Source organism: Notechis scutatus, chromosome 4 (genome assembly GCF_049901735.1).
Source record: "Notechis scutatus isolate UNSWTSFEM ecotype Mainland chromosome 4, rNotScu1.2, whole genome shotgun sequence".
NCBI classification, from domain to species: Eukaryota; Metazoa; Chordata; class Lepidosauria; order Squamata; family Elapidae; genus Notechis; species Notechis scutatus.
Window position 1 is genome coordinate 5883730 of NC_142012.1, and position 12472 is coordinate 5896201.

The following is a 12472-nucleotide window of genomic DNA, read 5'->3' on the forward strand; positions in this document are numbered from 1 at the left end:
ACACTTATTACCCCTATGAGGAAACCTGTGTTCGTGTTTCTTTGTTTTTTTAAAGCAAACTCTGGAAGCAAAATAAATTTCAGTTGAAACATTAAAACTACTTCTGTTCTTTTTGATCTCTGGTGGGCAGGCAGGGAGTGGGGGTGGAGAGAAATGTGGTTTGGACTTCTGACATGAAGACACACCCTTGCTGTTTCCTTCCTTCACCCAGAATTTTTCTCCTTCTCTTGCCTCCCTAGTTCAGTCTGCAGATTGTGGGTTTTCTGGTGGCGTCTCACCTCTTTCCCCCTTCCCCCCAAAGACCACCAAACTGATCTGCTTGTATTTTGGGGCAACCCTAAAACCCCTTTGAGCCAAATTCCCCTTTGGGATGGAGGAATCTTCTGGGACATCCCTTGGTGCTCTCTGAGCTTGGTGGTTTTCTTGCAGACATTTCGCTACCCAACTAGGTAACATTATCAGTGCTAGAAAGGAGAGGTTAGCAGAGGGGAGGGGGAGGAGGAGAACTGTGGAGGAAGACTAGGACGGCTGGGGTCCTTGGAGCTCTCTCAGCCTGGTTTCTTGTAGACGTTTCAATACCCAACTAGGTAATATCATCAGTGCTAGAAGGGAGTGGGGTTTGCAGAGGGGAGGAGGAGGAGGACTGTGACTTTGAATGCTCACTAAGTGAACAGCTGTGAGTCAAGGACTATCTGTAGTACGTTGTGGAACCAGATTTTCTCCGTGAGACTTTGCCTCGTTGTTCATGATGGGTAATATTTTTTTTGACGCCCTTCTGGCTACGAGATCTCCCCAAGCAGAGGAATGCAGAAGGAATCATAACATCCAAATGTCCATGTTTATAGACAAAGTAAGTACACCAGAACCCATAACTTGTCTTTCTGGGAAGCCAAAGGCCACCAGTCCAAGATGACTGGAGAAATGCAAGATGTTCTCAGAGCTTTAGAAGTTCCAAGGCACAACAATCTCCTCCACTTTTGACCCAATTAATCCCAAAAGTTACCCACCCCACCAGTCTGTTGGCCATTAGAAGTTCCACCTTGCTGTTTTTTGGCAGGTTCGTGGCCTAAATCACCCACCCACCCACCCCAAAAAACTGGCCAACGGTTGGGCTGAATCCATAAAGTTGAGTCACCAATCATCCAAGCGGCTTGCAACGCAGAAGAATGGTGTCTTCCCCCTCCGATCTTCTACCAGTCCAGAGTCCTCTCTACTTCTGGACCTCAGTTGGAGAGGAAGTCTATGGATGCCCGCACGGTCTTGGAGGTCCAGACGTCCATGGCAGCCACCTTGATCTCCGTATCACCAAACTGCATGCTGGCTCTTATCTCCCGCCGGCTCTTCTTGGGCGAGCTGGGCTCATCCAGTTCCTCCAATTCTAGGCTGATGGTGCCACACTTCCTCACCCCCGGATCGGTGATGTAGACCGCCTCATCCATGGCACAACAGTAGATGTTGATGATGATCTTGCGTTGACCCACCCGGGCTGGGCAGTAGCTCCTCTGCACCACTTCGCCCAAGGCCACCGACTGATCCACCGAGACAAACTTCTCAAAGATGTCGGTGCACCAGTTCTTCCCTTCCTTGACCAACAACTTCTCCTTCGGGTGTTTCCCCTCCACAAACTTGTTCAGGACTCCAACGCCGTAGGTCAAGGGCGAGCGCCTAACCCGGACGATGGTGGGGTCCAGGCCGAAGAGCACCGCTCCTTTCAGGATGGTCAGCCCTACGTCTTGAGGGATGATGACCCGGCAGGAACTGCTGAAGGCGGATTGGATGGCGTGCTGTAAAATGGCCGACTCGGCAAATCCGCCCACCAAGAAGAAGAATTTGATGTCTTTCACTTCGGGCTTCTTCATGAGGTCATCTGACAGAAGGAGAAGAGTTTGGAAAGGGGAGGACATGAGGAGGTTGCAGTGGTGGTATTCAGCCGGTTCACACTGGTTTGAGTGAACCGGTAGCAAGGACTTGGTGTGGGTCGCCGAACTGGTAGTAAGTTCTGGCTAGCCACGCCCCTGGCCCAGTCGCCTGGTCACCACTGGCTCACTTGCCCTGCCCGCCTGATTCTCGCTCACCCCACCCGCCTGATGCTCGCCCCTTAAGGTATTTCTTTTTTTTCCCCCTCCCGACAATCAGCTGTTCCAGGATTCCCCTAACTGTCTTACTGCTTCGCCCAGGAGGATTCCCTGAGGCCCAGGAAGGCAAAAAATGGAAGGAGGGTCACAGGTGTCTCCCCCTCTCTCCATTTTTTTGCCTTTCTGAGCCCCAGGGAGCCTTTGGGGAGCAAAAACGCCCCCCCCAGGAGGCTCCTCTGAGGCCCAGAAGGCCCCAAAACAGGTGGGGGGTGGCTGCAAAAAAAAACACGCCCATCCAGTCACATGGCCACACCCACCTAGCCACACCCACAGAACTGGTAATAAAAAGTTTTGAATCCCAGCACTGGAAGGTTGCCATTGTCCAACCAAGAGTCGAAGCTGGATATTTGACTTAAGTTGACAGGCAGAGAGAGATACAAAGGGTCAGTTTCTTCATAATTTAGCTCATGGGTTGAGCTCCACCCTTGAGTAGGAAGAAAGGTTGTACGAATTGGGGATGTCTAGTCTAATGACGAGAACGGGACCAAGCCCTCACAAACTTCGTCCTGTAACTAAAACGATGGTGGGTATCACATACTTTGCATCCCATCCCAGGAGATCTGTCTGTGGAGATTCTCCATCATCCAGGTCATCCCAAAGGTGCTTTTTCAAGAGGCAAATGGACTTTCTGGTTTTTTGCTTTGAAGAGGTTTCGCTTCTCATCTAAGATGCTTCTTCAGTTCAACCCTAACCCAGAACGGAAGAAGCTTCTTGGATGAGAAGCGAAACCTCTTCAAGGAAAAAACAACCAAGAAAGTCTATGGAGATTCTCAGCCATCCAGGTCATGGTGGCCCCGAAGGTGCTTTTTGAAGAGGCAACTGGACTTTCTAGTTTTTCTTGGAAGACGTTTCTCTTCTCATCCAAGAAGCTTCTCCAGTTCAACCCCCAACCCAGAACTGAAGAAGCTTCCTGGATGAGAAGTGAAATCTCTTCAAAGAAAAACCGATTGCCTCTTGAAAAAGCACCTTTGGGATCCCAGGAGATCCAAAATTATTTCAGGTGCCCCATTTTCTAAACCCCTCGAACCTCCTAGATAGACATCCTTGACCCTTGGAGACCTTCTTGATCTTCTACCCTTTGCAACCCCCAGCCCTGCCAATCTGAAGAAATCCCTCTGCCTCTGCTGAGACCCCCAGCCCCTCGCCCAGCTGGCCTCAGGACCTTTGGGAAGGCAAGGGGAGACCTGGAGGACTCACCAATGTGCTTGATGATCTGGCTGACGGTGGGCTGGAAGAGCTCGTTCATGGCCTCGGGAGACATGCGCAGCATCCCTTGAGAAGACCACTTCACCAGGTGCATGCTGGGAAGGCAAGGGGAGAGAGAGAGAGAGAGAGAGAGGGCTGAGAAGGAGGGGGTCTATTGTTTTAGCATGAAACATCTTGGACGAGGGAAGCTGCGGCCAAGCCAGAGTGGAAAATGATAGTGGTGATCTTGAAACCGTCAGTGGCCTGGCATCTGGGGGTTCAAAGTTACCTCCCCACACACATTCAGTCATAGACACATCTATATCTATCATCTATATCGTCTGTCTATCATCTATCTATCATCTATGTCTATCATCTATATCTATCTATCTATCTATCTATCTATCTATCTATCTATCTATCATCTATCTATCATCTATATCTATCCTCTATATCATCTATATCTATCTATCAATCTACCTACCTACCTCTTTTTCTCTCACTATCTATCTACATGTTTATCTCTCATCTCTCTCTCTATTTTTCTCTCTTGCTGTCTGTCTATGTCTCATCTATCTATCATCTATATCTGTCTGTCTGTCTATCTATCTATCTATCTATCTATCTATCTATCTATCTATCTATCTATCTATCTATCTATGTATATGTCTGTCTGTCTGTCTGTCTGTCTGTCTGTCTGTCTGTCTATCTATCTATCTATCTATCTATCTATCTATCTATCTATCTATCTATCTATCTATCTATCTCTATCCTCTATATCATCTATATCTATCTATCAATCTACCTACCTACCTCTTTTTCTCTCTCACTGTCTATCTATATGTTTATCTCTCATCTCTCTCTCTCTCTATTTTTCTCTCTTGCTGTCTGTCTATGTCTCTCATCTATCTATCATCTATATCTATCTCTCATCTGTCTCTGTATATGTCTGTCTCTCTCATCCTCTCTCTTGATCTTATATCTATCTGTCTATCCCATCTATTATGTGTGTGTGTGTGTGTGTCCTCTCTCTCTCTTATATCTGTCTATCATCTCTCATCTACCACCGCTCTCTTTCTCTCCCTCCCTCTCTCTCTCCAACTTTAGACCCGCACGCACATACCAACACAACGTTCTCCCCAACTTCCCACCTGCTGCGCTTGAGGGCGGTCTCCACGTTCTGCCCACGGTGCTTGCGGTAGAAGTCGATGAAGGAGAAGGGGAGGGAGATGTTGAGGGGGTTGGCCCGGTGGGGGGCAGCCGTCCGCTTCCGGGCCTCGAAGGCGATGGTCAGGTCGACCCAGGCCGCCGGGCGCTTGGCCTTGAACATGGCGATGAAGTCTTCGCCAAATATCTGGCAGAGCAGCTTCTCAAAGGCCAGGTCCACCCCAACAGCCCCGTAGGGACCTCCTGGAAGGAGAGCCAAGAGCAAAAGGGAATAGCAGATCCGGTCAAGAGCGAGGAGGTTTCTGGGCACCTTCTGGGATCCCCAGATAAGACCCTGGATGGTTCTTCTCTGACAAATAAAAGGGGCTCCCAGGTCCCCTCTGATTTGGGGCCACCATGGACAACTCCGGTTTGTCCCAGAAGAAGCAAACCTCTCCAGAAATGGCTCTGGAAGCTTGCTTAGTTCTTTTTTTTTTTTTTAATACTTTTTATTAAGTTTTTACACTTTTAAAAACAAATCATATATACATTTTTGCAGTAAGTTGTGGCATCGACTTTTCCATTTCCATTTACATCTATCTATCTACCTATCTATCTACCTATCATCTATCTATCTATCTATCTATCTATCTATCTATCTATCTATCTATCTATCTATCTATCTATCTATCTATCTATCTATCTATCTCTGCCTGCCTGCCTGCCTTCTCCACCCATGCCTGCCTGCCTGCCTACCTCTCTATCTTCTCTCTGTTTATCTATCCTGCCTGCCTATCATCTTTCTCTCTCCATCCATTATCTATCTATCTATCTATCTATCTATCTATCTATCTATCTATCTATCTATCTATCTATCTATCTATCTATCTATCTATCATCTCTCTCTCTGTTTCTATCTCTATATCTGTCATTCTGTCTGTCCGTCCATCCATCCATCCATCCAACCATCCAACCATCCATCCATCTCTTTACACACACACCATTTACATTTACATTTTGCATTATCTTTTATTCCTATCTTCAGTTCTATCTTACCCAGAGGTGATATTCAAAGTAGGTTCTGGCCAGTTCTGGAGAACCGATAGTGGAAATTTTGAGTAGTTCGGAAAACCGGCAAATGCCACCTCTGACTGTCCCCGCCAACTCCATCTATTCTCCGCCTCCCGAATCCAGCTGATTGGCTGGGTCTCCTTTGGTTGCCCTGCCCAGGAGAACGGAGCTGGAAAGCAGGTTAGTGGGATGGAGAGGGAAAGGGAATTTTGCGGTAACCTTCCCCTGGAATGGGGTGGAAGGGAGATTTTATAGTATCTTCTCCTGCCACGCCCACGAAGCCACACCCACCAAGCTACGTCCCCAGAAATGGTAGTAAATTTTTTTGAATCCCACGACTGATCTTACCCCACTCGGTCTCCCATCCAAGTTCTAACCTAGCCTGTCCCTGCTTAGCTTTGAGGAGAGAAACATGGAAAACTTTAACAGCAGGAAAAAAATACATAGTGGTCTATTGAGTTTGCTCTTTTAGTTTTTTTTTTTGAATACATGCATTTGTTGTTTTGAAACTCAAATACTTTGGCCGCCTAATGAGAAGGAAAGACTCCCTGGAGAAGAGCCTAATGCTGGGAATGGCTGAGGGCAAAAGAAGAAGGGGACGGCGGAGAAGGAGGTGGCTTATTGTTATAACAATAAGATTTTTTATGCGTAGTAGTATAAAGTAAGAACAGAGTACCGATATTGCAGTAATGAAAATGTATTAATTGTAATTGTTATTGCACAAGATATTTGTATCCAGATGACACACCATTTAAATGGAAGATGGATTGTTTGCATAAAATAAAAATTTTAAAATATTATTTAAAAAAAAAAAAGAGAAGTGGGGGGCTGGATGTAGTCACTGAAGCAGTCAGCGTGAGCTTAAATGGACTCTGGGGGATGGTACAGGACAGGAAGACCTGGAGGAACGTTGTCCATGGGGTCGTGATGGGTCGGACATGACTAAGAACAACAACAAATTTGTTGTTTTTATTTATTATTATTATTATTTTTTTAAATTTTTGTCAATGTTTATCTCAAACGTATTTAAACTCAGTGACTGATGACGGAGTTCCAAACATGCTGGGGATTAACATATGTCCATAATTTAAACAAAAATTAAACACTAAAATTAAACCTAGATTAAACTTGGCTCAAGGCTACCATCTGCTGGACGGATCTACTGTTAAGGTCAAAAGAACAAGGGCATTCTTATTATATTTATAAAATGTTATTAGGATAGATTTGGTATGACTATATGATTTGTTATAAAATAAATTAAGTAAACTATAGTTATTTCGCAAAGTATGAATGAATAAAATCATGGTCAAATAATTGTTTAATAGCGATACTAGGGTATATAATTTCTGATTGACAATATGAGATATTATGTAATGTAATTGTAATTGAGAAATGGATGCACAAAAAATTGGTAAACCAACCGATACACTGTTTGTATATTTATGAAAGAAAGTTGGATGTTTTTATGTTTTGTCTGTTTTGTTTGTTTTTAAAAATCAATAAAATTGTTTTTAAAAAAACAAAACCAAGGGCATTCTTCAATGAAAATCAGCTCGGAACTATCACTTGACTAGATTTACAAATAGTTAAATAATGATTGCTTCACTAGGTTTAAAAATGGTCTTTTGGGTGAGGCTGAACTCACTTTTTGAACAACGTAAAGAAAAGATTTATCTTTTTCCAAGGTTTTGTTTTTCTTCCAATGAGCCTTTTCAATTGTAGTCACTCGATGGAGCTCTAGGATAAATAAAGCAACCTTTTTTTTTTTTGCAGGAAAGGAGAATTTTTATAAATCTTTCATAGAGGAAGTTATGGAAGAAACAACCAGAAGCTCTTTATCCTCAATCTGTCTCCTCTTTTTGTATTTTCTTTACAACTTGCAAACTCACGCCTATTGCAATGCATTTCTATCTGCCTGGCACAGCCGAACGGTGTACGTTTTATTGTATTGACACTTTTTGCACACTGAAGTCTCAACTCATGTCATGCCCTTGTTGGAGTCTGATTCTGAGGGGGAGATTGAGCAGCTGACAGGGAGTGGGAGTGTGGCTCCGATGGCTGTAGAGGAAACTGGGGAAGGGCACAGTCCGGCTGGGCATTCAGAGGAAGACCCAGGCCCACCCCCTCTTCATCCTAGGGCATGCAGGGAGGAACGGAGAAGGGAGCAACATGGCTTATGGGGGAGGAAAGGGCCCTGATCCATTTCATTAGTTGCAGCTGGGCGAACAGGATACAAGTGGGGCGTTTGCACACAGCTCCTTGCTGGAAGCAAAGTGTGCATTATCTTTGTCGAGGTTTTTCTGGGTTTTGGCATCCTCCCAACTGTGGGTGCTGCGTTATCCTTTGAAGGTCTGCAATTTGTCATCCTGGCCTGCCGTGTTAATTAGTTCAGTGTGGTTTGTGTTGTTTTTTTTATTTCTAATTATCTTTACTTTGGGTTCGGACTGCATTTCTGCCCTTTGTAGACTGTTTGATATCCAGCCAAGGATAATTGGACATTGGGGGCCAAGTTGGAGGCATTAAAGGGAATTTATTCTACTTTTGTGACTTTGTTATTTTTGTGTCACGCCCCAGGTCTTCACAATTCTCTAATTCTTCAGTCTGTAGATATAGAAGAGTCCAAGGCCTGTAATCCTCTACATATCTCAGATGATGGGGCTGGGATCAGTTCCGGGTTCAGCCAAGCTGGTCAAAACATTGAAAGCTGACATAAAGCTGAATATCCCAAAGGTGCTTTTTCAGCAGGCAAACTGGATTTCCTTGTTTTTCTTTTCTTTGAAACCTTTCGCTTCTCATCCAAGAAGCTCCTTCAGCTCTGACAAGTGTGGGGGAATGAATGGATTTCCAGGGGGGAAAAATTGGACACTACAGGAACCATTTGCGCCACTCAGGTGACCCTGAGGACACAGAGAAACCTCCAAGTGGCCTCAAGGACCCTCTAAAAATGATGCAAATGACCAGCTGTCTGCAAGGAATATAAATCCTTCCGTTCCTCACCATCCTGTCAGAGCTGAAGAAGCTTCTGGGATGAGAAGAGAAACGTCTTCCAAGAAAAAAAACCAGAAAGTCCAGTTGCCTCTCGAAAAAGTACCTTTGGGGCAACCAGGAGACCTGGAGGGCTGAGAATCTCCATAGACTTTCTTGGCTGTTTTTCCTTGAAGAGGTTTTGCTTCTCATCCAAGAGGCTTCTTCAGTTCTGGGCTAGGGTTGAACTGAAGAAGCTTCTTGGATGAGAAGTGAAATGCCTTCAAAGAAAAACCAGAAAGTCCCGTTGCCTCTTGAAAAAAAAGCACCTTTGGGATGACCTGGATCTCTACAGACTTTTAACACTTGAATAGTTGACACCATAACAACCTGGAGGGGACGAGAGGCAAGGACAGGAAAGATATGATTTGGAAAAGACAGCCCTTCCATTAAAATTTCCCTCAGGACAATATCCACCCCTCCATGCCTCCATGTAAGAAGTAATCACGCACCCCGCTCACAGAATGAAATATTTTGGGGGATATCAAATGAGGCAGAATATTATAGTGGGGACTTTCTGGAATGCTGACAGGCCGCAAATGCAGGGGTGGGATTCAAATGTTTTAACAACCAGTTCTGTGGGCGTGGCTTAGTTGGTGGGCGTGGCTTGGTGATCATGTTATTGGCTGGGCGTGGCCAACTCAACATCACTCACATCGAGGCACGCATCTCCTCGCCTGGCCTCTCATGACTGTGGGGATGCTGCAACAGTCGTAAGTGTGAAAAATGGTCATAAGTCACTTTTTTCAGTGCCATTGTAACTTTGAATGGTCACTCCACACAAGCAAAATACCAGCAAAGGAGGGGAAAAAAACTCCAGAGACGTTCCTGAGACAGGAAGTCTAGTCCTGTCAAGAATGTAATAAGGGTTAACAGAGGGGCAGTTTCTGTAAGCAATACCAGAATGTTTCCTTCCTGCCTTCCTTACAGGATTAGGCCAGTAATTTCTTCTAACAACCGGTTCCCTGAACTGCTTAGAACATTAACAACCGGTTCTAGAGAATAGGTGCAAACCTGTAGAATCCCACCCCTGCCCAGGACAGCCCCACTGGCCAGATCTAAATACCCCATGGGCCAAATCTGGCCCTGGGCCTTGTTTTAGAACATAATAGGCCTAACTCACCACCATTGAAATGGCACAAGACACCAAAGACCCTTCATTGCACAATCCCCAGAACAGTTCAAAGTCACAGAAACCTTTAAAGCTCCATCAAGCAATTTGTCAGCTGTCCCAGAACAACATGCTGTTGGTGGTCCTGCTAATCGATAAACAGAGTCCTTCTTTCCATGTGGCCTCCATTTGGTTTCTCCCGGCTTGGAACCAGACCGGGTTTTTCTTCCAACACCCCCAAGAGACCCTTCCCACCAGCCTCACCTGACGCCTTGTAGAGCTCTTTCAAGGTGCCCTGGGGCTGTTCGATCTGATGCACCGTCAGATCCACAGTGCCCCCTCCGCAATCGGCCACGATGTAGCGATCCCCTGGCCAGCAAAGGAAAGACAGGTAAGGCTTTGCTTGTTGAAGGTATGCCAGAACCTCACCCAGGTTGCCCACCTGAAATTTTTAGGGGGAATAGGTGCACGGAGCAGAGGAAGAGGAAGCGAGACCAGGAGTGGGCTGCTGGAGTGGTTCACAGGGGTTTGGGAGAGCCCCTAGTTAGGATTCTGTGCAGTTCGGAGGACCCCCAAATCCCACTCTTGGCTGGCCCTGCTCCGCCCACCCTGCCCTGCCCCTCCCAGAAGTCCCCACGTGGCCCATTTTGGATGCAGGTAAGTGCAGGTCGTGCGTGGAGGCTCGAGGAGGGCAAAAAACAGGCCTCCCGGAAGTTTGGGAAGGCCGGAAATGGGCCCGTTTCTGGCTTCCAGAGAGCCTCCGGAGCCCGGGGAAGCCGTTTTTGCCCTCCCGGAGGCTCAAGGAAAGCCTCCTGAGCGTGGGGAAGGCAAAAATGCCCCTCCCCACCATGCTGCCGGAAGTCGACTAGGCCACACCCACCATGGCCACGCCCACCCAGCAACCGGGCAGAGAACCCCTTGCTAAAATTTTTGAAGCCCAACCCTGAGGGAGACCCCCATCATGTCGGCATGATGTCACACCCGGTCATCGTTCAGACAACCAACAGGCAGGAGATCGAGTCAAGGCCAGAACCCCCTCCCATGTTTAACCCAGGGCAGAACCGGTTCTGTATTGTTCCAATATCTCAGGGGCTGCCCCAAAGAAGAGGGGTGGGTCAATCTATTCTCCACACCTGAAGGCAGGACAAGAAGCAACGGATGGAAACTAACCAAGGAGAGAAGCAACCTGGAACTAAGGAGGAATTTCTTGACTGTGAGAAAACAAGTAACCAGTGGAACGGCTTGCCACCAGAAATTGTGGGGGCTCCATCCCTGGAGGCTTTTAAGATTGGACAGCCGTTTGTCTGAAATGATTTAGGGCCGTGATGGCGAATCTATGGCACGCATGCCACAGGTGGCACGCAGAGCCATTTGTGCCGGCACGCGATCTGTAGGCACACTTACCTCACTGGGCATGTGTGCACCTTACACCTGATTTTCAGCTGGTTTGAGGCCTTCTGGGGCCTCCCAAAGGCTTGAGGAAGGCTTCTGCAGGCTTCTGCAGGCCGAAAACTAGCCCCATTTCATCACTTCCTGTTTTTTCTGAAAATACCAGAAGTGACGAAACGGGGCTAGTTTTTGGCCTGCAAAGCCTGCAGAAGCCTTGCTCAAGCCTTTGGGAGGCCAAAAAAGGCCTCAAACCAGCCGAAAATCAGCTGTGAGGCACAGTGCAGGTAAGGGGGCGGCGGGGGTGGGTGGGGATTACATGTGCATGCATAGGGGGCACGGGGGCGCGCATTGCCTTCTGGGTGCTGGCACGCCAGCGCTTGCGTGCAAGCACATGCACAATTTTTGGCACAGGAGCCCAAAAAGGTTAGCTACCACCGGTATAGGGTTTCCTGCTTGAACAGGGCGGCTGGACTAGAAGACCTCTAAGATCCCTTCCAACTCTGTCATTCTATTATTGTGTCTAGCCTGGAATGGGTTAACACGCCCAGAAAACTAGGGTTGGGTGACATGATAGCAATATTCCAGCCTTTGGGGGTTGCCACAAAGAAGAGGGGTGTCAACCTATTCTCCAAAGCAGTGGTCCCCAACCTTTTTTATGCCGCGGCCCGGTACCGGCATCAGCTGGGTGCCGCGCCCGGTCCGGCATCAGCTGGGCGCCGCCATCTTGTTTTGATGAAAAAGTGCTTCCGGTGAGCTCACGGAAGCACTTTTTCATCAAAACAAGATGGCGGCGCAGCGCTTCAGTGAGCTTTTCAGGGTAGAAATGGCTTTCTACCCGGAAAAGCTCATCGAAGCGCTGGCGCCGCCATCTTGTTTTGATGAAAAAGTACTTCCGGTGAGCTTTCTACCCGGAAAAGCTCACCGGAAGCACTTTTTCATCAAAACAAGATGGCGGCGCCAGCAAACCAGCGCCCGGTAGGATTTGTTCCACGGACCGGTACCGGTCCGTGGAACGGTGGTTGGGGACCCCTGCTCCAAAGCACCAGAAGGACAAGAAGCAACGGATGGAAACCAATCCAGGGGAGAAGCAACCTAGAACTAAGGAGGAATTTCCTCGCTGTGAGGACAATCAACCAGTTGGAATAGAAGTTGTGAGTGCTCCATCGCTGGAGGTTTTTCAAGAAGAAGAGGCTGGACAACCATTTGCCTGGAATGGGATGTGGTTTCCTGCATGAGCATGGGGTTAGACTAAGGGACCTCGAAGGTCTCTTCCGACTCTTGTTACTCCGTTATTACATTGACCCCTCTCCTCCTCCTCCCTTCCTCTTTCTGCCTCTTCCTGCGGCCAATTTCTCTGACCAGCCTCTTCCGTGCCAACATTGCGCTATCTGGCTTTCAAGCAATTGGGCCA

At 47.2% G+C, this 12472-nt stretch overlaps 1 protein-coding gene across 1 annotated transcript in view; it reads right to left on the reverse strand.

Moving 5' to 3' along the window:
• Positions 1 to 819: 819 nt before the first annotated feature.
• HSPA12B (heat shock protein family A (Hsp70) member 12B) overlaps positions 820 to 12472 on the reverse strand; it is a 37923-nt gene continuing 26270 nt past the window's right edge. Inside the window, 4 exon segments of the mRNA XM_087965700.1 lie at positions 820 to 1867; positions 3333 to 3436; positions 4472 to 4730; positions 9937 to 10041. Of these exon segments, the coding sequence (XP_087821826.1) occupies positions 1224 to 1867; positions 3333 to 3436; positions 4472 to 4730; positions 9937 to 10041 (1112 nt within the window). The 3' untranslated portion in view covers positions 820 to 1223.